At 37.6% G+C, this 26,888-nt stretch overlaps 1 protein-coding gene across 1 annotated transcript; it reads left to right on the top strand.

Annotated features, from left to right (window-relative positions):
• The first annotated feature begins 230 nt into the window (after positions 1 to 230).
• LOC307124607 (serrate RNA effector molecule homolog) lies at positions 231 to 26,888 on the top strand. Its single transcript, XM_079813954.1, has 20 exons — positions 231 to 310; positions 1,083 to 1,238; positions 2,525 to 2,667; positions 5,784 to 5,930; positions 6,009 to 6,197; positions 9,402 to 9,571; positions 9,863 to 10,047; positions 10,128 to 10,238; positions 12,851 to 13,031; positions 13,114 to 13,277; positions 13,362 to 13,423; positions 15,382 to 15,460; positions 15,545 to 15,736; positions 21,597 to 21,767; positions 22,124 to 22,277; positions 22,465 to 22,658; positions 23,324 to 23,480; positions 24,012 to 24,107; positions 24,814 to 24,916; positions 26,552 to 26,888. Exons 2-20 carry the CDS (start codon positions 1,119 to 1,121, stop codon positions 26,625 to 26,627), a joined length of 2,694 nt encoding a protein of 897 aa, XP_079670080.1. The 5' UTR covers positions 231 to 310; positions 1,083 to 1,118; the 3' UTR covers positions 26,628 to 26,888.

Genomic DNA, 26,888 nt, shown 5'->3' with positions numbered 1-26,888 from the left:
AAAAGAACTGACCAATTATGTTATCGGCAAGATGTTAATTTCACGATTATCGGTCTGACCAATATATCTATTTAAAAATCCACGTAAAATTATTATTTATTAAAAGTTTCTAGCTAAAACTATATTCACGTTAATAGTTTATAAGAAAGAAAAACACCTTTCCAAGTCCGTTGTTCAGTAGCACTGCGGTCCTCCAATCACACGGCGGCGCTGTAGGTCCGTATATGATCGTCACTTCCGCTGTACTGCAGCAGGACCGTCGTGCACTGGCGGGAGTTCACCTGATTAAAGCCTTTTAACCTGGTTATCGGTTAGTATTGTACTTAAAAACTATATTTGTGTGTTTAACCACTGGTTTTTAACATTTATTGAACGTTATACGTTCAATTTATCCAAGTTTGTCTGAACGTGTCGCTCTTTGTCGCGGTTAGCGACTTTTTCCCTACGCAACTCGACGGAGCCGGTATGAATACGCGCCATTTGTTCTTATTCTATGAATAATCGCGTTACTTGTTCATTTGGGTGTCTAAAATATGCCATAATTTACACTACACTGGTTAAGTTGACGGCTGATTTATCGGGACACGAGTTCGACGCACGCGCATGGCGCTTTCTATTGTGTCTATAAGTTAGTCTGTGTATTAATGATACAAGTTTTTGTATTCATAATTGTGTTATTAATTTCATACACAATGCTCTGTGTATCACACAAGCTATTAACAAAAGATAGGATGTGTCGAGTCAGTGTTTTAAAGGGACAGTGCACCCAAAAGTGAAAATTCTGGCATTTGACGTTACTCACCCTAAAGTTGTTCCTCAAGTGTCTTTCTTCTGCTGAACGCAAAATAATTAATTTTGAAGAATATGGTTAACCAATCAGTTGATGGAGCCCACTGACTTTCAAAATATCATCTTTTGTGTTCAACAGAAGAAAGAAGTTCATACAGGTTTGGGACAAGGTGAGGGTCAAACAATATTGGGTGCACTGTCCCTTTAAGAGAAATGGGGATTTGGTAATTGAATGCATTTGTGCATTGTCATCTGCCAATAATTAACATTCATCTGCACTCTGTGTGTCACAGCAAACCTTTCCTGATACTCGCCCTTGTTTGAACACCATGGGCGACAGCGACGACGAGTACGACCGCAGACGCAGAGACAAATTTCGCAGAGAGAGGAGCGATTATGACCGATCGCGGGAGAGAGAGGACCGCCGGAGAGATGACTGGAATGACAGGTGAGGGAGAGCGAATTAACCCTTTCACACACTTATATTTGAATATACAATGCCCACTTTACTTGACATCTAGATTTGGAAGCGAGGTAGAAAAGAGACTGCTTTCTAATCTAGTCAAATAAACCTGGCCTTGTATATTACAATAGGGCTGGGTATTAAAATATTGATTTCTCGATTATAATCGATTCTCACTTTTACAAAACGATATCGATTCTTAAATCCCAAGAATCGATTAGTCATCCTGTTTCAGTTGATGAATGAACGGGACATTACAGCGCGCCTCCCATTCAATAAATCGCATTAATATTTGTGCTTTATTACTATTGATATGAAACAAAGTCTCAGATTTCAAATTACGTCTATTTTTATTTATTTATACGAAATTCAAAAATATAAATAGCGTTTATCGCTCCGGTGTAGCTCAAGAGAACCGGCAGATGAACGGATCTTCTCTTCCGCCTTAATACCAGTAACAGCACGAAATAAACATGAATGAGCTTCTGAAAGTGTGTTAAAGATACAGGACAACTTACCGAAATCTGTATCAAGTCACACTCTAGAGAGGAGCGTTTTGCTAGTTATATGCACCACATTACATAGGATATTCATTGTCAATGTTCTTCAATATTTAATGCATGTATGTATGAATAAATCTGGCACGTTTTTATGACAGCCACCATTTAAATGTTTACATTTCAAAAAACTAATTAGAGTAGAATTATGATTACGTAATTGTAAAGTTAATATTATAACTTTATTATTATAAAAAAAACATAATTTAGTGTCATTTAAGTGTTTGTATACAAATCTGTTCATATTTACCTTCAATATTAGTAGGCTAATGTAGTATCAACTGACTCCCATAGTTTACAACATTAGTTCAGAAATGTTTTCCTTGAGAACATTTTCCATGTATTATACCTGATACATATCCAAAATAATCGAAACGAATCGAATTGTGTAATTTGTGTCAATACCCAGCCCTAATATTACATGCATTGTTGACAAATTGCATCCTCTCGGTTCTGCTTTTGTAAGTCACTTTGGATAAGAGCCTTTAAGAGTCAACCACACTTTATAGCTTATACCATTAACAAAACTCAAAACCAATTGGTTGCAAAGTATTACTGTATGCACAACTGACTGTTTTTCGCATGCTTTGGCAAGTGGTATTTATAATTCAGGAGGGCATGTTCTTGATTTTTAATTATTGGGGTATGATATTAGTCAATAGGCTTGTATGTTTGCACTTTTTTATGTATATTTCTTGTGGTTGTCGTTTACTGGCGGCCCTCGGCGAGAGAGTGGGACCGGGGCCGCGAGCGGCGAAGCCGAGGAGAATACCGGGACTACGAGAGAGGCAGGCGAGAGAGATTTTCCCCTCCGCGTCATGACATGAGCCCCCAGCAGAAGCGCATGAGGAGAGACTGGTAAGAGCATTCATAGAAAGAAGAGCCTGTTATTCAGTGCTGCATTGATTGTATTTTTGTAGGCCAGCCTGGAAATTGGCATCGCCCTGGTTCCCTTGTGTAAAAACAACAATAGGGTTTTTCCATTGGCTTTTGAATTATAGCACGAAATAAGCCCTGCTGTGACCAAACAAAAGTTTATAATTCTTATTTTTGTTGATCATTTTCACAAAAGAACAACTATAAACGAACTACACCATGGTCACATTACTTCAGTGTCACCACCATTTAATAGGGGTGTGCCAAAAAATCGATTCACAGAAGAATCTAGATTCTCATTTGCAACGATTCAGAATCGATCTGAAATGTCCAAGAATCGATTTAATAAATTAATAAAATCAGCTTAATAAATTAATAAAATATACGCGACGTCCGGACGTCACCACGCAGCCAGTTTTTGAACGCGAGCGGCAAATCACTAAAACAGAGAGGAAGCAAATATGGATTAGAGGGAGATCCAACCAGCCCCGTCTTCACTTAAAGCTAAAGTTTGGCGTCATTTCGGTTTTTACCGAATGCCTGGAAGCACTGCGCTGGACATGACACACACAGTGGGCAAGCTTTGCAAAATGAAGACCAAGTACTTCGGCAGCACAACAAATGCGCTGGCTCCTATTACTAGGCATCACCCGGAGCTCAGCGACACGGAGCAGAGTCAGCCGCCAGCTGCAGACCAACGCACACTGCAGTGTTTCACGAAACTCCCAGCACTTTATTTTCATAACTTGTTATTCTTTACGTTACTTTGTCTGACTGAGAAATATAGATTTTTTTTTTGGTCTTCACCGGTTGTGTTCTACATGATATTTGTGGTAAACTGCAACTTTCCTGGGAAATGCATCTATTTTCAACCATTTTGTATTTTGAAGAAGCACTTTATTTTTGTTCCAACTTATTTTATAGCTAGCTACTAATGAGTAGCAATTGAGAACCAGACAATGTTTTTGATAAAAGGCACTTTCCTGAGAATTGAACTTAATAAATGTGAAAAAGACACTTTAATGTATTTGTTTGTCATTCTGTATAGCAAAGCAGATGAGAGTAGATCATGATCAGAAACCTGATTAGAAATCATTATGGATAAAATCGAATCGAAAATCGATTATGAATCGAATCGTGGCCTCAAGAATCGGAATCGAATTGAATCGTGAGATGGTAAAAGATTCCCACCCCTACCATTTAACCAAACTTTTAACATCTTTCAATATTTAATTATTTTTTGTTAAAATAGTTTGCAAGGGCTCGATTTATAAACTCAATAAGGGCGTGTTTACACTTGACGTCTTTTTTTTTGAAGCTGACAGCGTCTGTTTTACATTATAATCCTATTGAGTAAAGAGTGTTTTCAAAAAAGTCATAAACGCCAACGTCTTTTTATGCAGCTCAGCGCGTCTTTTCAAGTTGAGAAAATTTAAACTTTTCGAATAAAAATGCCCTACGTGCCTTTTTGACAGCTGACCAATGACAAGCGTGTAGCGAGACCTGAAAGTAGAAAAGGTGCTGGTTATCTCTATGTATATTTTAGTCTACAATAAAATGAAATGTCATAACACAACCCTGCCTCTTTTCGTTTACATTTAAAACTATATTAAACATTAATATGTGGTTTAGACAAGTGTGCATATATGATTATCACTGTAATAAAATTAAATATGACATAAAACCCAACAGTCTCTTTTTGTTAAATGTAAGTTTGTGTGATCAATAATAGCCATTATAAAAGTATAAGTAAAAGGTATAAGAAGCTATACAATAAATAAAGCAAACAATTCAGTCAAACATACAAAGTCAGCACTAGAACAATGGTACCGTTAAATAGCCTAAAAATATGAAGTAATGAAACTTCACTTTGCCCTCTGTTAAAACGATTTGCCAGGGAACAAATTATAGATTCATGAGACCAAAGATTGGACGTTAGATCTACACAAAACAAATTATATCTCATGTTTAACCACCACAGAGACATCAGAGCCAGTGGCAAATGTCAACTTGTCAACTTTTTCTTGCCAAAAAAGACGTCAAGTGTGAACTAAGGCTGTGAAAGTGAACTAGTGAGTTTATGAGTTGACCTGTTCGGTATGCTGACTTTTAGCCCTTTCACACGGATCTGCGAAGATGACTAAAAAGGCTGTATTATGCATGCCAGTCCAGTAGATGGCGATGTCACTTAAAAAAAAAAACTTTGAACACGTAACACGCATGATGTCACCGTTTTCACAAATTCCCGTTTTTTTTGTTGTTTACATGGAGACGTTAAAGGCATCGTTTTCAAAACCTTGCATTTTTAGACATCTAAAACTGTGTGAATGGCCAAAATGCATAAGTTTTCCATTTTAAATTTGAAAACGGTGTTGTGCAAACCAACCCTTAAAGGTGCAGTGTGTAAATTTTAGCGGCATCTAGTGGTAAGGTTGCGTATTGCAACCGCCCACCGCTCACCCCTCCCTTTCCCTGTCCTGGCCGACACAGGACAAAGATGTCGTTGTCTGAGACCACAGAGAGTAGCTAGCGCTCTGTAGAGCAGTTTGTCCCTTTAGGGCTACCGTAGAAACATGGCGGCGCAAAAAGGCGACATCACTGTAAGGAGACCCGCAGTGTGTGTAGATAGAAATGTCTCATTCTAAGGTAATAAAATCATAACGCTTCATTATGTAAGGTCTTTATAAACCACTGAAAACATAATTATGTATATTATATTGCATTTCTGTCAATACATCCTCATAAATATTACACACTGCACCTTTAATGTCCTTGACAACCTACCCATTTAGACACTTATTAGCAAACGCCTTTTTCCAAGACAAATAAAAGCTTTACTCTTGTGAATTAAAAATAAGTTATTTGTCTTCGAATAAAAGGAAAACACATCTTGAGCTTGTCTACGACAGACCTTGTTTCAAGCATTTAACACAAACAAAAAAAGTTGGCCAGGATGGTGGAACCGGCAGGTTTTGGACTACAAATGTAATCCCTGCATCACTCTCGTGTAGACCGATTATTTGCTTGGGGAAAAACAGTTAGAGCATTAGAGACTATAATGCATTCTGCATGTCTTTCTCTCTCTCGTGTATTCTCAGGGATGACCATGGAGGTGACCCTTACCATGGTGGTTATGATCTGGGTTATGGAGGCGGTGGAGGACCCAGCTATGCCCCTCCTCAGCCGTGGGGTCACCCAGACATGCACCTCATGCAGCCCCATCATGGAATCCCCATTCAGGCCAGGTGAGCAGGAAGGAAATAAGCAGCTCTAAAGTCCTTGTGTTTAACCTGTTAACCTCCTTCTCTCTGGTCTTCCTCCAGGCTGGGAAACATCCACGATATGGATCTTGGTCCTCCACCTCCTGTGATGAAGACCTTTAAGGAGTTCCTGCTGTCTCTGGACGACTCCGTGGACGAGACGGAGTCGGTCAAACGCTACAATGAGTACAAGATCGATTTTAGGCGTCAGCAGATGCAGGACTTCTTCCTGGCCCATAAAGAAGAAGAGTGGTACGACAACAGTTGCTGTTTTTTCTCTAGTGTTTTGTTTAGGTGATGTTTGCGCATTTAAGCTAGTGATCGCAAGAGAGTGGCGAAACAAGTCCTGCATCTCAACAAAGAAGAGGCTATTTTCTGCATCCTCCTGAACCTCTGAACTGTCTTCTGTTTATAACTACATCCGGCCTTTAGTTAGAATGGTTTGTTAAAAGGCTTTTGCCACACAGTTTTGTCTTTTTGTACCAATGAGTACGACTTTATAGTCAAATATACAAGTGATGCACCAAAAAAAAATGTTTAACTCTGAAAACCAATAATCAAATAATTTAAGACAATAGTTTTTCCCCCCAACATACCTTCTGATGTTCATGTTTGTGTGCTATAACTAGTAGTAAAGAAGGAAGAGATGATAATTTAACGTGCGCTATGAACTGATGCGGCTACAGCGTAAATAGACAATATGGGACGCATTCATATTTTCAGTTGCTGAAGTTTTGGTGCATTACGCATAGTTAAAAATAAATGACCACAGTAAGTTGTGTTTTAAGGCTTGTTTACACTAAATTAATTTACTTTCCATATGGTCGAATGATAATGTCTTATGACATCAGTTTGTCTCTACAGCAACTGAATTGATCTCATCATTGACTTTATGCAGATGCTTTAAACATTCATTTCATTTCAGGTTTTGGCATATTGTTTTTTACAAATTAACAAACCCTTCTTCCCTCCATCAACACAAGGTATTGGAAGAAAAGCGCTTGGACCCGTCGCAGGAGTCGCTGTTAGTTAGTCAGGGTTTGCACTGCGCACAATGCAGCTGCCATTAGAATCCAAGTACCAGGGCTCTTAGTTAGACAGTCGAACACTCACAATCCAAACCTGCCGTCGCGTTCACGGAAAGATTTTTTTTCTTTTCTGTAGTGTGTGATGCCTTTCTTCCCTTTTCTTTTGTCGTTTTTTGATATTTGGATCAATCAAACCCCCCCCAATGTACACACTCCGCTGAGAAGACCGCTCTCAGTGTAAATGTGTTGTAATGCGGGGAGTACATCAGGTAAATTTAGTGCACACAATGGAAAATGTTTCACCCAACTGTTTGACTTTCATTTCCTGATAATGCATCAGTTTTTATTGTTTTTTACTTTTTTAATTTTTCTTCTTTGGTGGTGAGTGTTACTGTATTACACACACTTGAACACACATGTTCTTTTTTATAGTATGTAGTAAGACTGACAAGTGCACTTAAAACTTTAACCAACAAATTGGTGTCAATGCTCTATTCAAAAACCTAGTGCTGTCTAATGCCTAAGGCTACGTCTACATTAATCCGGATACATTTGAAAACGGCGTTTTCATTTTAAACCGCTCTCCGTCCACACTAGCGTTTTCAAAGTTTTGTCCACAATGAAACGTTCGGAAAAACATTAAATTCACCTTACTCTGCATGCGTTAAACCTCATAAAAGCTCATGAGATGACGGACAGAACAAAACATTATCTAGTTATCACACAAATATCTCACCTTTTACTGATGCATCCAGGTCCCACTCACCATTTATATGTTTGGTCTAAAACGCAAATTTTGCCACAGGACAGCAATTGCGAGTAAATTGTGTCATCTTTGCAGGTCTGTGACTATGAAGAGTGTGCAAAGTCTGTATAAACATGAATACCTATTGGCAGTGTTCTAGTCTAAACCACCTAAACCGAGACCAAGACCAGCGTGTGCCAAGACCAAGACTTTGTCTTGCCCTGCCTTGGTCTCAACCCCACAGAGTCAAGACCAGACCAGTGCTCCTTAAATTAATTTAAAAGATCCATATCTACTGTCTGAGAAATGACTTGTATTTAATGAATAAATACAATTAGAATAGTAAGACACTATAGCACTGTTACCAATCAAATCACTAACAATAAAATTAATGGCACAGAAGTTGGTATAATTACACCTGCTTAAATAATCTTTTATTCAACCGATTTGTTCAAAGCAGCCGATTCATTTAATAACGAAACGTTGCTGAATTAGCAAAGACACAGTTTAAAATGTTGTTTAATATTAACTTGTTTATTGAACGTTTGTTTAAATCAATATAATTTGCAATCACGCTTCTATTCATGAAAACAGCTCTGTTGTGCTTGCGATATTGCTTATATTCTATGTTAAATAAAAAAAACGAAATCTCAGAATTTTGTGGGAATTTATATTAATTTTGGGCATTTGTGACAATGCTGCAATGATTTTGAAACCGGCAGCACAGAAACAAAAGAAATCACATTTTTAACAAGTTATTGATTGCATTAAGCTGTTTTACATCGAAGCACATTAATGATGTTCAATCAGACAATGCACCAGCAATTTAGTGATATCCTTACAGTTGTGGTCTTGACTGGTCTTGAGATAAAATCCCGAGTCCTCTAAGTCCGAGACCAAGACAAGACCATCAAAAAAGGGTCTTCAGACCGTTCTCGAGTACTACAACACAACCACAACATGACTAAACATGCATCATTGTTTTCAAATACCTCCGTTTTCACAGTCCACACTACAACGCTAGGCGGCGTTTTCAAATTGATCCGCTTTGGAGAGCGTTTTCAAAAAGCGATTGTTTTTGTTAACTTAAAACGCGTCTGTGTGGACGGAAGGCCAAAACACAGAGAAAAACTTACGTTTTCAAACAAATGTGTATTCGTGTGGACATGGCCTAAATATGCTACCTTCTAAGACAGCATCTTTACTGGAATGATTTGGAGTGCTCTACATAAATATTTAGCAACATTAGTGCTGAACTGTATATGTTTATTAATAATAACTTATCATTTCTCTCGCCTCATCTTGAAAGGAGGCATGCAATGCTGTCTTTCAATCTAGCCAAAGAAGGTGACAAAAATCATGCTGCCTAACTTTTGGAGCAGTCTTCATATTAGGAGGATGCTTATGTCACCTGTGTAGTCAGCTCACTAGTTTTAGAATAGAGCTACAATATCATATAATGATAAGGTTGGTAGATTATAATTGTTTAGTTTAAAAATTGGTGGTTTACATAAGATCATCAATTGTCAAATCACTTAGATCTATTTAGATGGCAGGCTAGGACTAGAACGTGACTAATTTCTGAGGTTGAAGCTCACATGACTGGGAAATGGTTGCTAATGTCTTGTTTTTATTTCCCCAAACACCCCATTTGTCCCTCTTTCTCCTCTGTCCGCTTGTCAGGTTCCGTTCAAAGTACCACCCGGATGAGGCTGGGAGGCGCAAAGCAGAATCCCACAGTGCTCTACAGAACCGGTTGAACGTCTACATGTTTCTCATGGACAATAGCTGGTTTGAGTCCGTCAATTTGGACATCGAGCGTGCTCCACAAATCACCAAGATTTTAGATGCAGGTTTGGAGAAGTGCATGCTCATTTTAATCATCTAAAAGAAAAGAAATAAAAGAAAAATTTAATTTATTCACCCTCATGTTATTCCAAACTGTATAATTACCCAACTGTATAATTGCGAGGGAACACGAAAGCGTTGAAATATATTTTTTCCTCCCATCTCATGTATTTCAATCACCATTTTCCTCTTTTCATTTTCTTTCTGAACAACACATGTGGCTATGGGCACATCCCTAATATCTGGGCCTTTACTGTACATTTCCTCAAAGCAAGCGTTTTGTTTGTTTTTGTTAGCTGTCATAAAGATGGAAGGAGGAGGGGATAATGACCTGCGCATCTTGGAACAGCCCAACGAGGAGGAGGAAGAGCGAGAGCGAGAGAGACTCTCATCTGGTGGGCCTGGTTCTGAACCTCCCAAACGAGACGAACCCAGGCCTGTGGATGTTGAGCGCAAGCCCTCTATTGAAAAAGACAAGATGGTGAGTGAACGTTGCATAATGGAGCAAAGGGTCATGTAGTATTAGGAGGAATGATGATGTTTAATTTTGTACGTCAATAGGGAGAGGGTGATGAGGTGAATGAGAAGGATGCAGCCGCTTCTGCAGGAGGGAGTGAAGGAGAGAAGACTGAGAAAGAAGCACCTGCCGAACCAATCCCAGAACCCAAGAAGGTTAGCCAAGTTCTGCCAGTTTGGGTAGTTGATGCGCCATCGTTGGGCTAGACTGTTTTAATATAGATTATATTTAATTAGTGTTGTAGTCAAGACCACCTAATCCGAGACCAAGTCAAGACCAAGACCAATGTGTGTTGAGACCAAGACAAATTAAATTACCCAATTACATTTATGATGTTAATAAATAAATCAGACAATGCACTGGCAATTTATTGATATCCCGGCAATTTATTGATATCCCAGCAGTTGTGGTCTTGACTGGTCTTGAAACAAAATCCAGAGTCCTCCAAGTCTGAGACCAAGACCTTGTGGTCGAGACCGAAACAAGACCAAGACCTTCAAAAAATCGTCTTAAGACCGGTCTTGAGTACTACAACACAATTTTTTTTAATTGATCTTAGCATGTCTACTTGCTTTCAATAGAATCCAGTGTTTCCCATTAATTAACTACATTGTGATGGCCCGCCTAATAGTCTAACCTGCCACACAAAAATATAAAAGATCTCCATTATTCTTTTCTGAGCCCTCTATCAATCACAGACATGTCTGCAACACTGATCACAAGCGAACAGCTAGTGATTTTTACAGCATCTCCGTTCACAAACTTGATCTCTGCATGTGCTGAGAGTTTTAAGTGCGTTTGGGATGCATGGAATATGCGTTACTCTTTTTCATATTCGCATAATTTCTAACATTTGTTCGGACAGATGATTACAGTATTTCACTAGATTTGTAATAAAGTCTACCCGTTTGTCATAGAAATGCAAAGGTCTTCCAGCAGTTTTCTGCCTAAATAAAAGACTAACTTCTTGCAAGGATTTAAGACATGTATTTTTACTACTGGAGTGTAAAGTAAATTAAGTATTTTTGTCGTAGAATAATAACAAGGATTATAATACTACTACAACAACTCTGGACCACAAACCCAGTCATAAGGGTATTTATTTATTGTAAATGTATACATCATCTGAAAGCTGAATAAATAAGCTTTCCATTAGGGATGGCTCGATAGCACAATTTTGGCTTTGGTACGATACCACAATCTAAAACCGTTCCAATATTAAATCAATACCATGCAGGGTCTGAATTTTAGCGCGGGTATTGCGCATAATTTTACTCACTCTCGCAAGTTCGGGGTTTATGAACTGGGAAATTACTGCAAATGTTTATTATTAAATGAATCAACAAAGATTATCACATCAAATCAGGCATTTGGAAACTTTCTTGTGAGAAATAATTTCAGCAATACTGCGTCTCCCTTCTCTAGATCTCAAAATGGCTACAAAAGACATCGCACCTGCACTATAAAAGCAATCTGCGCGCTCAGATTCAACACTTTCGCTGTCTTTTCGGGAGAGCTGACGGAAATCACTTGCCCACATCTTTTTAAACCTTGCCAATTTGAACGTACAAACGATTTATAAAATTTTGTAATACAAGGTATGGGAGCTCTTTGAGAGTTTTCTAGGCGCTCATACCAACAACAAACACACAAGCCTAAAGAGCTTGCACATTCCAAATTAAGCTGTTTTTCATTAGTCAAATACACACACACACACAATTGTCAAAAATGTCCATCTTTAGTGAGTAGTCACATAAACACAGTCGGTTATGTCTTACGCAAATGTAAATAGTGCAAATATGAAATCTAAACGTCACTTGTATTTAAATGATACGATCTTATGTATGTGTGTTGATCAGTGTTAAAAGAAAATAAATGTCTAAATTAGATCGTTTGAATTATGCACTCACCTGTCGATCTCTTAATGTCTTGTACAAGACAGGAATGGCAAGTGACAGATGCTTGGCAAGGTTTGATGGTTCTTCAGCAGTTTTATAAGCAAAGTAATTCCAAATTTCACTTCTACTCCTCTCTTTATTAAAGAGTTTTGAGCGATTCAAATGTTCAAATGTTGGGTAGTGCACTGCCACCTAGCGGTGAACTTCGGAAAAGCAGCATATACCAAAATGAGCAAAATCATGAAATTGTACCGTTTGAAATAAAATGTATACAGGTATTTTCCCAGTACCGGTATACGGTGCATCCCTACTTTTCATTGATGTATGGTTTGTTAGGACCGGACGATATTTGGCCGAGATGCTTGGAATCTGAGGGTGCAAAAAAAATTCTAAATAATGAGAAAATCGCCTTTTAAAAGTTGTCCAAATGAAGTCCTTAGCCATGCATATTACTAATAATAATACATTTTTTATATATTTGTTAGGAGGTTTACTAAATATGTTCATGGACCATGATGTTTACTTAATATCGTAATGATTTTTGGCATAAAAGAAAAATGTATCGTTTTGACCCATACAATATATTGTTGGCTATTGCCACAAATATACCTGAGATGCATGACTGGTTTTGGGCTCCAGGGTCACAAATACAAATAGTTTGATTTCCTAAATACACCAGTATGAATGTGATGCATACTGAGGTACTATCACCACTAAAAAGAGGTTTGAGTCCCAGTACAAGTCAATGCAAAGACACTTTCTGTTCATTTTTGCTCTCAAAGTGCACCAGATTGATGCATTAACTTTAAAATGCATCATTTAAAATGTAAACTCGGATGGAAAACACTGCATTCTCCTTCTCTCGCCAGCTGAGTAAGAAGAGGAAGAGGAAGCACAGTGGAGACAGTGAAGATGAAGCCAGTGCCTCCGAGAGCGAATCCGACTCTGACTCCGACTCAAACTCTCACTGTTCTGAGAAACCCTCCGAGAAAGAGAGAGAACCCGACGAGGGAGAGGACAAGGAGGAAGAGGAAGAAGAGGAGGGGGAAGGTCAGTGTCAAGGCTTCTGACAGTGAATCAGCAGAGTCAAAGTCTCATGGTTGCTGACAACCCTGTTCCTGTTCTTTTAAAGCCGCTGATGTAAAGGAGCGGACGGAGGAGCAGAAGGAAAGGGAGAAAGAAAAGGAGAAGAAGCCGAAGGATGATCAACCTCCACGACCTCGCCCTCTTCACAGGACGTGCTCGCTCTTCATGAGGAGCATCGCTCCAACTATATCTAAAGCGGAGATCGTCGCTGTGAGTTTTCACGCAAAACACTGCTGAGTTTATTGTCCATGTTGTTGAATCCTGATGATTAAAGACATGTCACTTTCTTGGCAGCTGTGTCGACGTTATCCAGGATTTATGCGCGTTTGTTTGTCAGAACCACAGCCAGAGCGCAGGTAAGTTGAATTTGATTTCAACACACTTGAGGTCAAGTGGTATAGCTGAGAATTGAGGATATTTGACTGGAATTTGCATTGAATTTTCTGTTTGGCTGCTTTGAATTTATGATACGAAGGACCTGCAGGGACTCTGAATACATATTTTAGTTTCATCAAATTTGAGGTCATAAAATATCTCTTAATAGTTATAACACATTTCTTAATTATTGTAAGAGGTCTTAAATTTGGGCATGGAAAAATAAAATGAATTGTAATACAACCGAATGTGATTTATTAAACTTCAGAAGTTGTAATTTCATTTATTAAATGAATGTAATCACACATTTCGGTAACACTTTATGTGTGCATAAGACTGACACCCATATGTGGGTGTGCATAAGACTGACATGACACCTTCATAATCATGACACGACATGAATATGAAGGAGTTTTTATGCATGTTCATGACAACTGTCATTAAGTGTTATTCGCTCAATTATGTCATTCTTAATGCAAAGATGACATTATTTGAGATGTCTTAGTTATGACAACTTGACATAAACCAATACATAATAAACTGTCATAAACATGACATAGCAGATTAATTATCAAACTTAAGTATTAAAATATTAAATATTATCCAAATTAAGTGTCAGTACTCTGTCAAATTATTTTATAACTGTCATGAATATTTTTCTTGACCTAAACTACAGTGGTACAAGTTGAATTTGTCATTAAAATGTCATTAAGTGTCAATACTCTGTCAAATTATTTTATAACAGTAAAAAAAACTCAAATGATAGAGTGGCACCACTGGTTAGGTGTACGCCATTATGATGGTGTCTTGGCTAGACTTATCCATGATGTAAAAAAGCATTTCAAGAAAATATAAATGTGTGGGATGCTGTAATTAACTGTTTAGGAAACCTTTTTTGAAAAAACATTATGAACTGAAAAATATTCATGACGTTGTTATAAAATAATTTGACAGAGTATTAACACTTAACCTGTCATGAATCTTTTTTTGAAGTTGAATTTGTCATTTTAAAATATCATGTTGTCTTGGTTATGTCAAGTTGTCATAACCAAGACATCTCAAATAATGTAATCTTGGCATTAAAAATGATATAATTGAGCGACTCTTAATGACAGTTGTCATAAACATCTATACAACTCCTTCATATTCATGTCATGTCATGATTATGAAGGTGTCATGTCAGTCTTATGCACACCCCTACAAGTAAAGTGTTACCCACATTTCAAAGTAAAAAAATCCATAGGAATGTATTGATATACTGGTACGAACCTGAATCAAACATGCTCTTAAACTTGCGGTTAGCCATTTTGCTCAAGCAGTTTTAAGATAAATGTTTAATCAAAAGAATATGAGAGGCATGATTTATTTTGAGATTGTATGGGTTAGTTCTGTAAAACTTTAGTTTAGGCTCCAATTCTTATAAATAGTTGCTTATTGACATGCATATTGGCTGTTTATTAGTACTTATAATGCATATATTAATGCCATGACCATATTCTACATCCCTTAATCCTAACCAATAACCAAACTTAACTACCTTACTAACTATTAATAAGCAGTAATCAGGAGTTTGAGGCAAAAGTCGTGGTTATTAGTTAGAATTGGACCCTAATCTTAAGTGTGACCATTTGTATGGACATATAATGTTATTTGTGCAGGTCTTAAATGTTTTTAAAAACTCTGAACCTCCTCTAGTACTGTTAAAAGAGCTATGAAAATAAGTGACTATTAAATTAAAATCTTAGATTTTTTTTTAATTATTTGTTTTTCTTCATTCAAAGGATGTCATTTACGTCAAACAGTATTTATTGCCAAGTAGATTCAAAACAGTTTGATATACCACCCCAATATTTTTACTAAATTAACAGTAATTTATGTGCCTGTATATGAGGTATGGGAACTTCTAAAAATGTAAACATCTCGTCTCTGTGTGGCTCAGGTTTTTTAGGCGTTGCTGGGTGACCTTTGACAGAGGCGTGAACATCAAGGAGATCTGCTGGAACCTGCAGAACATCCGGGTGAGTTCTAGACTCGTCCGCCTGAAGAACCATCATGCATAGCAAACGTCTCGCTCATTCTTCCTCCTGTTCCTCTTTGACCAGTTGCGGGACTGTGAGTTGGCTCCTGGAGTCAATCGAGATTTGGCGCGTCGTGTGCGTAACGTAAACGGAATCACTCAGCACAAGCAGGTTCTCCGTAATGACATTAAGATGGCTGCTAAACTGATCCATGCACTGGACGACAGGGAGCGGCTCTGGAGCCACAAACCCAGAGAGGAGACGGCCGCTCTAGAGGTATTCTCACTTGCACAATTTCAGACTGATACAACTTTAAATAGCCTTGACTAGTGATGCACAAATTTCTGCAATTTTCGGTTTTGGAGAGCCAAATCAGTGTTTTTTAAATGGCACTTCTCTGATGCGTTTTGACTGTTTCAGTGTCTATTTCGTGCACACAATGTGGATAAGCTACAATAGACCCTTTTCACATTTCCGGGTTTCTCAGAGCGGAAGTCGTCATAGTTGGGTTAAATATTATAGCTGTGAATGAGAGAATACATTAAAGGGTTAGTTCACCCAAAAATGAAAATTCTGTCATTAATTACTCACCGTCATGTCGTTCGACACCCGTCAGACCTCCGTTCATATTCGGAACACAAATGAAGATATTTTAGTTGAAAGCTGATGGCTGAGAAAGGCTTCAGATAGGCCTCCATTTGCATTCAGTACATTCACACTTCCAAGACCCATAAAAGATCTGCGTCATATTCTCGCGCATGCGTCGTGGAGGCACACACGGAAGACCAAGAACAAGTTGGATAAAGGTGTTATTTAGATTTTTTTTTTGCGCACAAAAACTATTGTCGTCGTATCGTAAAATTATAGTAGAGCCACTGTGGTGAGATGGACTTTGTAACAACGTTTTAAGTGCCTTTCATGGATCTTGGAAGTGTGAATGTACTGAATGCAAATGGAGGCCTATCTGAAGCCTTTCTCAGCATCAGCTTTCAACTAAAATATCTTCATTTGTGTTCCGAATATGAACGGAGGTCTGACGGGTGTCGAACGACATGAGGGTGAGTAATTAATGACAGAATTTTCATTTCTGGGTGAACTAACCCTTTAAAAAAAATGTGCCCATTTGCTTACATAGCAAAAGAAAAACGCCACAGTAGTGATTTCACAACTTTCAAAAAGAGGGAAAAATAGAGTGAGATTGATAACGGCAGTGAAAAGAGAGAAATGTAAATTTTTACCATCACTCCCATAGACGCTATTACTAAACACTAGGGGTGTCCCCGACTAATGATTTACACATTCGAATCAGAATTGTCGAATCTTTCTATAGTCGACCGATAGTCGAATCATCTATGTGTGTGAATTTTACACACTCCACACAGCAACAACTTTTAATAAAGCGACCAAAACTGCCTGCCAATTGACAGACGAACTGACAATGGCTTTCTTATTTAGGTAATGTGGTGGATAAACATTCGTAAAACGTTTTCTCGTAACTTTTTACAACCGCGATTGAAATACAGAACATCACACAAATATATAAAAGAACATTTTGATAAATAAACCTAAACAAAATACCTGCCTAGAGAGGAAAAGAACACACTGACTGCAGACAGGGTTTGCATTTCACATTTTGCGAAATTAAATTAAATCTGCAAAATTGCTGTGCCAGCATGCTTTCAGTGCAGCTGCAGCGCAACATCGAGACAACGAAAAACAATAAAAAGCATTAATTTACAGAATTAAATTAGAACAGAATATACATTACTAATAATAAAAAAATAGATAAAAACGAAATCAAGTCACAGGGAGCATAATAAATGTGTGCAAAATGCCAAAGTGCAGGGGAACATAGACGGACTTAGAGGCTTTTGCATCTGAAGTCTTCATGACATCTTTCTTTAAAATAAGCATTTTTGGCAGGTTTCTACCCAAGTACCGGTACTTCTGAATGGGCTGAGGCTGGGATTTAGTGGGTTTGAAGTGAAAGTATTTTATGAACGTATACTATATGAGGAGAGCATTCACTCAGTGCATCTGAACTTCATATATAAAAAACAAAAGCCACAGTTAAATTAAGTAACCCTGAGTGACCAATAAATAAAATAAAAATAAATAAATTATTAAAACAACGAAAGTTTAGTCAGAATTGTGAAATTTCTCTTTTTAACTGCCGAAACAACAATAAACGCTAAACTGGCAGTTTTTTTTAGCTAAACATGTTCACAGCAAATTAAAATTAGAAATGGCTGAAATGTTTGAAAACACTTGTCCCCTACCCGATCGAAAAAAATCCATTCTTTCACTCTGCTTGTGTGCGTTTGAGTCTTTTCGAATTGTGTGCGGGGAAAACCAACTTGTTAACATTGGCCGGCTGCAATGCGCTCTTAAACTTGCCCGTTTTAAGTGGAAAGCCATGTTTGTTGTTGATGAGTGGTAGGACATGAGCTGTTGGCACAACTTGCATTTTACTTTTTTTGGATCATCTTTTACTATTTCAAAGTGCATCCACACTTTAGAGTTTCTTATTCCAGACATTAAGTAATCCCTGCCGCCAAGATGCGCCTCGTCTGTCACGGATCAGGGAAAGTGAAACTTAAATCTGTCACAGGGGTGGTTGGATTTATTCACACACACGTTAAAAATATTTATTGAACGCTTCTTTCTTTTCACGTTTTTTTTTTACAGCATTATCATAATTAAAGGCTGTATATAACTTAATATAACCATACAAAACCAGTAGTTCTGTGTGAAATTAGACATTACGCACCCCCATATTGCCAAAATGGTATGATCCTCATTTCATAACACCCGCAAAGATTCGACTGTGAGATCGGTGGTCGAATCAGGCTCAGCATATCGATGCATCGAATCTTCGACTATTCGGGGTCACCCCTAATAAACACCCTCACAGCAGGTAACTTTTGTTTATTGTAATTTGATGCAAAAGTAATAAAATACAAAGTATTAGTGTTATAAATGTACATACATCTTTTTTTTAAATGAAAATACAAAAAAAGTTGCAGGATTTACGATATTGATGACCGTTAAAACGCGCCATCACAGTCTGTGAAAAGGTTCCATAGGTAAACATGTCAGCTGTTATTTATATATATATATATATATATATACAGGGCTCTACGCAAACATTTTTCTTGAGGAGCACTTGTGCTCCTAATTAAAAAAAATTAGGAGCACAGTCAAAAATTTAGGAGCACTTTCTGATCAATAACACGCATTCCAATTATAACTTTCCCATAACAGGACTATCTTTGTCCCTTTAAATTAATGTCCAGGGGCATTTTTACCATTATAAGAGCAATTTTTTTCTAATCTTATTAAATATATGGATCATCTTATCAATTTCTTCAATTAAAATAAAGTTGTTTTTAAAATGTTAATTTAAACAATAAATTCAGTTAGAGCAATAAGACACAATCAGACTGTTACCAATCTAATTAAATCAGCATCAAAAGATCCATCTTTGCAGTGTAGAAGTGGCACAGCAGCTCCATCTGAAGTGGTGTTTAGACACATTTACGTAGATTTAATGCAGCTCATGGGTAAATAATGTTGTATGAATGTTTTAAATATAAGTTTTTGAATTTAGAAATGGGTTATGTAGGCCTACAGGTTAAACTTTAAAAGTTGTATATTTTAAATAAAAAGTTCATGCAAAGTATAAATATGAAAATAAAACCGCCAGTAGGGGGCGTCAAGTCTATGTGTGAGTCATTCATTCAATCGTTCAAACGCAGATTCATTCGATCGAACCGCTTGGAGATGCGCAACAGTTCTGATGTAGTTTTGATTTTCACGAAATAAACAGTATTGTGGCTAAAACGTTGTTACTTAACATCAGCTTGTCTATTGGACTTTTGTACACGGTCAGTATAACATTTGCATAATGCCAACTCGGAGCAATAGCAGTCCGTAACTTTAGGCGCTCTGGCGCTAATAAACAGAACTGCAGGCGTCTCGCGGAAGAACATTTTAGCCGGATCTACTTCTCTCTGTTTGTGTCTATGGCGAGTCACACAGGGACTGTGCTCCTCCGCAGCGCTGCGACCCGAACTGGAATAAAATAGTCCGAATATAAACACGTATTATATGTGCACCGTAGTGATTCAGGGTAAGATAAAAACACGGTTTGGAAAATGGATTCATGATGTACTCACTCATGTATACATCTAGTAATTTTTAAACACGAGAGAAGTTGTGGACTGAAGCTGATAAAGATTAAATCAAGAACTGATACAGGGGATTTTTTTTATTATTATTTAGTAATTAATTTTTGGTGGCATTTTTGCCCCAAGACTTTCAGAATTTCCGACCTTGTTTATGATAATCCAAATGTGGTATTTCTAGTTAATTTGGATTTGGCTGCAAATAAACATCAGCGCGAGGCGTCTGGTAAGTGCTCATGGCCGCGTCACACCCGTTTCACATAGTAAACAATCTATGAAGTGTAGTCCGTCGCACACGTTTTTTGCACATACTCTGCTGACAGAAGGCATGACTAGCAGTCGATCGCAGAACGAAACGCAACTGTTGCTCAGTCAGTGTTGATGCACTTTGGCAGTTGTAGTTTTTATTCCGATTGTATTATAGGCCACATTTATTCATGAGAATCGATCGGGTCACTCGCACCAGTGCCCCGAAATATTTTTTCACAGTCGCACGCAGTAATTTTCAGGCGCAAATGCGCGCAAAATGGTCGCTATGTAGAGCCCTGATATATATATATATATATATATATATATATATATATATATAAAAATAATAAATAAATAAAAATAAATAAATAAAAATAAATTTATATATATATATATATATAAAAAAAATTGTAATTTTTTTTTTTAAAGAAACGATATGGATTGAGGCAATACCCTTTATATCGATATACAGTAGTTTGATACGAGCGCATCTGAAAAATAGCGGAGTACGCAGAATGAGCTGATGCAGGGTGTGCATAATCCAAAAATGACTGCTTTATATCTAGGGCTTCAATATAACTGGTAAGATATAGTCAACACGTATAGTTTAAAGCGGCTTGCTCTGACAGATACTTGTGCTGACTGATGGATACATATTTTTGCTGTTTAATGCATTTAAGAAGTAGTGCTTTTTTACTGGTATATTGTACCATCTGTAAATGTTAGAAAGTCAAGCAAATATGTCCATTTTGAGAGGACGAGCTTCTGCATCTCCGCTAAAAGTCAGGCTTCCGAGGAAGAGCACACCAAACAAACGTAACAATAGAATAGGAGTGCAATAATTCTGACTAAAATATACATCTCACTAAAATATTTGTTGTTGGAAAATGAATGTGCCATATGTGGAATTTAAAACCTACGAGTAAGTGTATTTTTATGAAAGTGACAATTATAATGGGGTAACCAAATGTAAGTCTGCTTTTTTCTTTTTCTTTTTTAATTTGGTGAATTTAAAAACAAACATATAATGTTACAAATGTTAGAATGTAATGTGGTTTTATGGGGGGCATAGCCTACATTACATTCACTATATTTGTTTTCATACCCTTCAATATTAACATTGTTTATATGACATCATTGGGCAGGATGTGAAATAACAATAAATACAGATTCTTTAAAAAAAAAATCCAAATAGAATAAATGTAGAAGATACAGAGATATGTACTGTATATTACCATTTAACCAAAAATACTGAAATAGTTTTTTTTTTGGCCATATTGCCCAGCCATAGCTATTAGGACACGAATGTGGCATGACCGATCATCTCTTCCTCTTTACTAGTTATGTCAAAAAATAAACATAAATGAATATCAGAAGGTGTTAGTACAACTTACTCAAATGTATCATGTCTCATGTAATTCAATCAGTTTCACTAATGAAAAGATGTCAATAAAACGGCTTGTAAACAATGTCAAGTAATGTTACGTTTACCTCAGGAATTAACTGTCCATAGCTTCTTAGTCATTATATTATCAGAAAATTGATATAAAACTGCTTTGTGTGCAGTTTAATGTTTGTATACATATATTTTTGATTAAATACATTTAATTAATTGATGATTTTGGTGCGTCATCTTGTGAGTGACTCTTTATAATTGGTTCGTTTTTTTTCTCCCTTTTTTTTTTTTTTTTTTTCTGAAGATCCCTGCTCAGAACCCCATTCTGAAAAACATCACTGATTACCTCATAGAGGAAGTGAGTGCAGAAGAGGAAGAGCTTCTAGGAAGTGCTGGAGGAGCCGACTCTGAGGAGGGATCCAAAGAGGGAAACCCCACCGAGATTACTGTGGAGAGAGATGAGAAACTTGTCAAGGTCTGAAGGAGACTTTAATGAGTGTGATTATGCAAGAACATGTCCAGAACATATTTCACACTAAACATAAAATAAGAAAATTAAGCCTATTTTTAGGACCATTCTCATTATTGTCAATTCTTGTGATTAAATTGCCATGGATGAAATTGTGCAAAACCTTAACCTGTAAAATAGGTTTAATTTTCACCGTAGGCCACTTGTTCCATGTTTTATGTATTTGATTCTGTCAGTGAGATGAATTTTAAATCAGACTTTCGGGTCTTTATCTTAGTTTGTTGCTTTGGTCCACTAGCAAACGTAGATTGTACTTTGAAACCCATTCCTCAGGAGTGTAATACATTTTGTTTTTCTGCCAGGTGTTGGATCGTCTCCTCTTCTATCTGCGTATCGTACACTCTATCGATTATTACAACACCTGTGAGTACCCGAGCGAGGATGAGATGCCAAACCGCTGTGGCATTATACATGTGCGAGGGCCCATTCCCCCCAACCGCATCACTCACAGAGAAGGTACCTGCTGCTTTCACTGCTAAGAAATGACTAGTGTACAAATGTGGCCTTAAAATACAGTCTCTTAAAGCTGGGCTGCTTCTGACTCAACCAATGGTGAAATGTTTACGACTGGACTAGCTGTAGGTTTGATGTGAAGAAGAGTAAGTCACTGATTCTGTTTGACCTGGTTGTATCTGTCTTGTAGTGGCTGACTGGCAGAAGTCATTTGAAGATAAGCTGGGACACTTGTTCAGTGTGAAGGAAAGCCTGTCTGAAGATGAGGCGGCAAAGATGGGCCGCAAAGATCCAGAACAGGAAGTTGAAAAATTTGTTTTGTCGAACACACAGGAACTGGGCAAAGACAAGTGGCTTTGTCCTTTAAGTGGCAAAAAGTTTAAGGTGGGTGAATAAATACATGTTCATGTGGTAGTTCATCTGGTAGCCTTAAGGCCCCGATAGACTCACAACAACGTTTTTATCGTTGAAACGGGTAAAACAAAATTTTAAATACGCAACCCGCGATTATACAGTTAGCAAACATCCCCTACTCTGCTTGGAGCAGCATTTAGATGAATCTGTAAACGTGCTTAGATTGCTTAAAATCAAGCAGATTTACCATATTAGACATGAAAGCCAGTGTCTCGTTTCATCAGAATTACAACTTCATTTTCTACTATAATGCAGTGAGTTCATGTTTTTACTCGTGGGCGTCTGACCTCGACAGACTGAGAAGGAGAAATGAACCAGAAAAGATTTCCATTTGAAAGAAGGCGGAGCCTCAGCACACACCTACCTATTACGTAATCGCCCGTCATAAAAAAATTCAGAATCGGGTTTGATTTTCTGCGCTTTTCGCATCCATAGCAAGTATTTTGAGCGATGCTTTGACAATTCAGTGCCGCCGAACAAGTGAAAGATTGATTAATTAATACGCATCGGACTTAGTGTGCAAGATTTCTGTGCGTGACGAATACGAAAATGTCAGACTTGTGTGCAAATGCATTTAGGGAGGATGTTAATTTGTTACAGAATTACTAAAAAGATCAATCAATCTCTCTCTCAAGGGCCCAGAGTTTGTGAGGAAGCACATCCTAAATAAACATGGAGACAAGATTGAGGAGGTAAAGAAAGAGGTGGTGTTTTTCAATAACTTTCTGATGGATGCGAAAAGACCCTCCATCCCAGAGATGAAACCGCCACCCCCTCCAGGTCCAGGACAAGGTAAAGCAAGCTGTGAAAGTTGTAAATGAAGATTATTGGAGTGAGTTTTACAAGAAAATACCATTTCAGTTTTTCTGCTTAATTTGCAGATTGTGGGTCACACTTCAGCTTAGGGTCAAATTCTCTCTATTAACTACGACTTTTGCCTCAATAAACTCCTAATTACTGCTTATTAAAAGTCAGTAAAGTAGTTGTTTAGGTATTGGGTGGATTAAAGGATGTAGAATGATCATGCAGAATAAGGAATTATGTGCTTTATAAGTACTAATAAACAGCCAATATCCTAGTAATATGAATGATGATAACTTCATGAGAATTGCACCTGAAAAATAAAGTGTTACTGAAAAGACACTTTCAGGTTTTCTACTTAAATTTCACATTTTATTTCAATGTTACCTGCTGTTTCTTTTGTCAATTGTTTCAGTGCATCTGTCAATCACGTTGATTTGGTGTTGAAATAAATCTATCAGAAGTTGGAGATATGAAATGAAAAATTTTTGTTTGTCTCTCTCTCTCTCTCTCTCTCTTTAGGAGTGCTTTCACCCGGAGGTCTCCCATTCCCACCTCAGGCTCCTCAAGGTCTAATGGGTTTTGGCCAGCCCAGACCTCCAGTTATGGGATATGGAGGTGTGTGTTGGTTTAAAGAAGTATAGCTAGAGTGAGAACGGTGGGAATCATGCAATTGCAAATAATTTTTTAATGCAGCTCAGTGTTTCAAATGTGATACAGCAATTGATGCATCTAGCTTTTACTTTTAAAAGTATGTGAAAGCATTTATGCTCACTCAGATTATCTGTACATAATTAACACGCCAGGGATTTTAATTGTTTTTCTGCAGTGATAATTCATTGAATTTGTGCATTGATGGACCGTTTCATAACAGTGCATCTCTAAATCAAATTTTCGCCCAACCCTATTATGTTTTTGTCTGGCTATCACCAGACCAAGCTCAATTTAAGATTGAACATTGGTCTGGGGAGTCTGCTCTGTATTTTCTACTGCACACGCGAGCATAAACGAACATAAATTAAATGACTCTGTACGCAATTGGATAGTCCTTCAACCAATCAGACCACAAGAGGCGTGATCAACGGGCTACGACCCATCGCTTCTCTATCCGTCATCGTGATAATCCCTCCAATAGCGCGCCAGGTGGATAAGCCAGTCTGTGATTGGTTCCAGCAAAAGTGTAACAAGCAGTAGAAATGAATGTACGGGTTTCCAGACTGAGTTGCCGGGCGAAATCAAATCGCTGGAATATCAGTATGGGTTTACCCAGTCTAATTATGTCTACTTTTTCAATGCTAAATCATGCCATGTTGTCTTTTAACAGGTGGTCCTCCTTACCCACCGAACCAGTATGGTGGAGGAGGCCGGGGTAACTACGACAACTTCCGCGGACAAGGCGGGTACCCTGGAAAACCTAGAAACAACCGGTGAGTTTGATTTTGTATTTCAGTTTGTTTTATTTTAAGACAGTGGCTATTTCCACTAAGTGAAAATAACACATTTTCTTTGATGATATTTACACTGTGCAAACGGCTGTAGATGCTATTAACTAAGTGAAAATAGTGATATATTCAATTTGCATCATGTAAAAGTAGCAGTTCTTTGCATCTAATTACTGTTTGCACCTCAGTATTGTTGTACATTAACAGGATGCAATAATAACATGGTGTAAATTATTATTAAAGTTATTAAATGGATGCCGCCTTAATGGGACAATAAAAGCCCTCCCTACACCAACCACTAACCCTACCCAATAAATGCTTTTATTATTATTAAACATTTCATTAGATGCTTTATTTCCACTTTTGGAACATTTTCTTAATTTTTATTGTAATTAAATGCTTTTCCGATGTGATGGGAAAAGGGAGAAGAGCGAGCTCAGCAAAAGGCGAATTCGAAGCCGGGTCGATCGCATCCAAACCAAGATCCTCGAGCCTTACGCTTGACTAGGGCTGGGTAAAAATATCGATTTCTCCATTATAATCGTAAGGCTCGAACCGATAACGATTCTTAAATCCCAAGAATCGATTAGTCATCCTGTTTTAAGTTGAAGAATGAACGAGCATTGTAGCGCTCCTCCCATCCAATAAATCGCAATGATCTTTGTGCTTTATTACTATTGATATGAAACAAAGTCTCAGATTTCAAATCACATCCGTTTTATTACAGAATTCAAAAACATAAATACCGTTCTTGCGCAGATCAAGAGAAGCGGCACATGAACTAATCTTCTCTTCCGCCTTTGATACCAGTTACAGCGCAAAAACATGAATGAGCATCTGAAAGTGTGTTAAAAGATACAGGACAACTTTCCGAAATCAGCATCATGTCACATGGAATCGCTCAATCAGTGTTTCAACCATAGTGTCAGTAAAACGGCTTGTAAACAATGTCATGTTGCATCACATTTACCTCAGAAAAACCATATCCAGTGTCCATAAACTCGTTAGTCAGCAAGAAAAAATAACTCTAGAGAGGAGCATTTAGCTAAATATAGGCACCGTATTATTCATTATAACCTTTTACTGTTTTTCAATATTTAATGTTTGAATAAATCTGTCAAGTTTATGACGGCCACCACCATTTAAATGTTTATATGTCAAAAAAGTTAATATTATAACTTTATTATTATAATTTAATTTGTGTACAAATCCTTTAATTGTAGGCTACAATTGACTCCCATAGTTTACAGCATTAGTTCAGAGATTTGTTTTCCTTGAGAAAATTTGCCATGTATTGTACCTGATATACATCCAAAATAATCGATATTGAATCGTATTGCAAGCTTGTGAATCGAAATCGAATCGAATTTACATTTTTGTCAATACCCAGCCCTACGCTTGACTGACTACACCACTGAAGACGTTGAAATACGCTGGGTTTTTTTTCTTGTTTGGCCCAACCAGTCATTGTTAGGCGGAGCCAACAAGGCAAGCTATTTGCACTTGGTCTAAATATACACTCCGTTATTTTATTGCAGTCTGGACACCGGAGTGATAATGTACTATAAGCTCTTTAGGATGTAGCTCTAATAAAATGTCCTTTTCGTCTGTCTTTTCCAGAATGATGCGTGGGGATCCTCGCAATATCATTGAATATCGGGATTTAGACGCTCCAGATGATGTGGACTTCTTTTAGAGCTCCAGTTTTATTCTCTTCATTTTAATCCTTTTTTCTTTTTTTATAGTTGTCTCAGAATTGTTTTGTCATTCATTCCAGACACTGCCCATCACACTCTCTGTCTGTCCACGCCCATGTATACGCCCATGTATTACAGTAGCGCTCTGCCTGAAGTGAATGCATGTCCTTTATGTTGAACGTCATTGAATACTCAGTGTTATAGAGGGAGCTTGTGCTTGTGGCCTTTTTTCTTCCAATAAAACTTTGATTTGGACTCAT

The sequence above is a fragment of the Gobio gobio genome, assembly GCF_949357685.1.
Source record: "Gobio gobio genome assembly, chromosome: 4".
NCBI lineage: Eukaryota > Metazoa > Chordata > Actinopteri > Cypriniformes > Gobionidae > Gobio > Gobio gobio.
This window is presented reverse-complemented; position numbering and strand designations above follow the sequence as displayed.

Coding starts and splice junctions, on each gene's coding strand:
- LOC307124607 (XM_079813954.1), top strand. CDS start 1,119: ATGGGCGACAGCGACGACGAGTACGACCGCAGACGCAGAGACAAATTT. Junction 5,931..6,008: donor GGAATCCCCATTCAGGCCAG/GTGAGCAGGAAG, acceptor GTCTTCCTCCAG/GCTGGGAAACATCCACGATA. Junction 15,461..15,544: donor GGAACCTGCAGAACATCCGG/GTGAGTTCTAGA, acceptor CTCTTTGACCAG/TTGCGGGACTGTGAGTTGGC.